The sequence below is a fragment of the Pteropus alecto genome, unplaced genomic scaffold (genome assembly GCF_000325575.1).
Source record: "Pteropus alecto unplaced genomic scaffold, ASM32557v1 scaffold67, whole genome shotgun sequence".
In the NCBI taxonomy this organism is placed as follows: domain Eukaryota; kingdom Metazoa; phylum Chordata; class Mammalia; order Chiroptera; family Pteropodidae; genus Pteropus; species Pteropus alecto.
In genome coordinates, this window is record NW_006441061.1 from 9448544 (window position 1) to 9451646 (window position 3103).

The window sequence follows — 3103 nt, forward strand, 5'->3', positions numbered from 1 at the left end:
GCAGGAACAGAGGGCTGCGCTTGTTCCCACACACAGAGGGTGTGCGTCACAGGAGCCCCTTGGGCTGGCCTGGCCCCAGGGGTCTGGGGCAGTGTGGATGCGGCGGGAGGCCCCAACCCAGGCCCAGCTCCTGGCTCTGCTGCCGAGGGTCCCACCCTCTCGCCTCCTGAACAGGCTTGCCAGATGCGACACCCAGGACCTACTCATACTAAAATTTCCTCCTGGGCACCCTGTGCATCCTGCGCTCATCTGGCAATGACGCCTGCAGGGTGAGGCCCAGTGCCCCCAACCGAAGGCTCCAAGTAGGGCAGAACCTCTGGGAATGCCCGTGGAGCAACGTGCACCAGACCCGCGCCAGGAAAGCCACTGCGTACCCCTCAGCCCCCAGCGGACTGTCAACAGCCTCTCCCTCGGGCTGCCCAGGACCTGAGTCGGCCCTGCCCCCACACTGCAGGCCCCGCCCACGGTCACCTGTGTAGGGCAGCAGGCAGTTGCACTTGTACCCGGCCACGTCATCGATACACGTGCCCTGGTTCAGACACGGGTTGGATGCACATTCGTTGATGTTGGTTTGGCAGTTGGGGCCTGGAGACAGGAACAGCAGTCAGTTGTGTCCATCACCCGGTGCTGTGGCCGGGTCCCGCCGAGGCCCCTCCTCGTCTCCCGGTGGGGAGGAAGGGCCCTGCTCCGAGCCACGGGCCTGGAGCCAACCCCCACCGGTCTGCACCACTGGCAGCAGGCACTGCCACGGGAGGGAGGCCCCTGGGTCACGCTGGCTGGTCCTGGGTCTGGCTCTGCACCAGGAGCCTCCGGCCCACTCACCACTGAAGCCTTCCCGGCAGGCGCACACGTAGCCGCTGGTCATGTCCTTGCAGGTGCCACCGTTGACACAGGGGTTGGACTCGCACTCGTTATTGTTGATGTCGCAGCTGGCCCCGCTCCACCCAGGCTCACAGTCACACTTGTACCTGCAGAGGTGACCACACCGCAGCTCGGGGGTGGCCCGAGACGTGTGGGCCCGGACCGCGGGCCCTCCTGGCTCTGCCACTCTTTCTATGGTCTGATGGCAGGGAGGCACCGGTCCGCTGATCCTTAGTCCTTTAAAGCGGGTGACAGCACCCACGTGCCCGACGTAATGGCAAGGGCGTGCCTACACTGGACTCGGGACAGCCACTGGAAGGCTCGCCGCCACGGCTGGCTGTGTAGCCTCGAATGGAGACAGCTCGCGGGCCCTCCTGGCTCTGCCACTCTTTCTATGGTCTGATGGCAGGGAGGCACCGGTCCGCTGATCCTCAGTCCTTTAAAGCGGGTGACAGCACCCACGTGCCCGACGTAATGGCAAGGGCGTGCCTACACTGGACTCGGGACAGCCACTGGAAGGCTCGCCGCCACGGCTGGCTGTGTAGCCTCGAACGGAGTGCTCGCCGCCCGTGCAAAACGACGGTGTGGGGTCCCTGCCCACGTCAATGGCCCATCCAGGCAGACAGTGCAGGGCACACACACGTGTCAGAAACCAAAGGTCAGCTTCCGCTTCTGCACACCCCAAAACTTCTCACACCAACCAGGGGAGGGGTGTGCCCCACAGCGACCAACCCTCCAGCTGGGAGACCACGGCTCAGCTCTGACACTCCTGGGAGTCAGCGCGGGCCCGCCGGTTAGGGGCTCGGTTCCCCAAGACTGCCCCGTGTCAAACGCCCCTGGAGTCTGGTCATCTGTGAGAATGGCTCCCAGGGAGAGTTCGCTTACTAGACCAGAGCCTCTTTACGAAAGGTTAAACTCGGAACAGCAGCTGGGAGAGAGGCGCAGGACGCGGGGTGGGAGAGGGCGAGGGGCTTCTGCACCCTCCCAGCACTGCCATGGTCCCCAATCCAGGCCGGGGGCACAGCTCCTGAGGCCTCGCTGCACAGGCCTGACCAGTTAAGTCTCTGGCATTTGGTGAACTCGATCTCCAGCCCCTGTACCCTCCTCCCTCTGATCATAGGGTGGGTTCCTGGCACCCAGCCCCCAGTCTTAGGCTACCTGAGCCACCTCATTAACATAAACTCAGATACACTACTGAGTAACAGGAGATGCTCCGCCCCATCATACACCTGGGGAGCTGCTTCGGGAGCCAGGAGATGGAAACGTTCACTCATTAAACCACGACCACCACAGAAACTCTGGCTGCTGCTACACAAACGTGCTTCTGGGGTCACCCAGGACCTGCCCTGAGCTAACACTGCAGCCAGTGCCCAGGGCTGAGCAGATGCCTAGATGGGGCGTATCGGGGCGCAAACAGCAGACTGTCCTCGGGAGGGGCATGCCACTTGCTCACCCAGCCAGGGCCCATTGCTAGCCCGTCTGGAGCTTTGTGCAGGCAGCCAGCCCCCAGGCCTGCTCCCTGCCAGCCACGTGCATGATGCCTCCCCGGGGGCAGAGCTCACGGGCCACAGATGGAGAGGCGGACAAGGCCCCTGTCCACCACCCCCACCCCCAGCCCAGCCCCGCCCCGCGTCCGTACCCGTTGAGGCCGTCCCGGCAGACCCCGTGGATGCAGGGGTTGCTGTCGCACTCGTCCACCTCAGACAGGCACGTGGGGTCGTGGTAGCCCTCCGGGCAGCGGCAGCTGAAGCCGTTGATGCCGTCCTGGCAGGTGCCCCCATTGTGGCAGGGGTCCCCGGCACACTCATCGATGTTGATGTTGCACATGCTTCCTGTGGGCAGTGGGGGCGGGGGGGGTGACAGTCACCTCCCAGGGCCCCCCGGAAAGGACAGGAAGGAGGGGCTTTGTGAGCAGGGCCCAGCCCTCTGAGCCTCGGTCCCCTGTCAAACCAGGAACAATAACCGACCCCTCAGCCCAGGCCTGTCCACGGCGTGACCAGGCGGGAGGCACCCCGCATGGGTGTCGTGTGCGCCCGTGCGGCAGCAGCCAGCCTGGCCCCGTGCTCTGTGCTGCGTACACTCACTCGCCCCCTACCAGCAGCCCAGGGGCAGAGCCTGCACTGTCCCGACCGCCGGACGCCTGAGGCCCAGAGAGGCCAGGACTGGAGCAAGGGCACATGGTGGCAGCGGGGACAGACCGTGAGTCCAGAGCCTGGCTGTGCTCGGCCTGCTGGGCCGGCTC

The 3103-nt window shown here is 65.1% G+C and overlaps 1 protein-coding gene across 1 annotated transcript in view; it reads right to left on the reverse strand.

Moving 5' to 3' along the window:
• Nucleotides 1-3103, reverse strand: part of NOTCH1 (notch 1) — a 27967-nt gene that overhangs the window by 14938 nt on the left and 9926 nt on the right. The window contains exons 12-14 of the mRNA XM_025051257.1: nucleotides 2501-2693; nucleotides 823-968; nucleotides 472-585 (exon numbers count right to left, since the gene is read on the reverse strand). Of these exons, the coding sequence (XP_024907025.1) occupies nucleotides 472-585; nucleotides 823-968; nucleotides 2501-2693 (453 nt within the window). The remainder of the gene's footprint in view (nucleotides 1-471; nucleotides 586-822; nucleotides 969-2500; nucleotides 2694-3103) is intronic.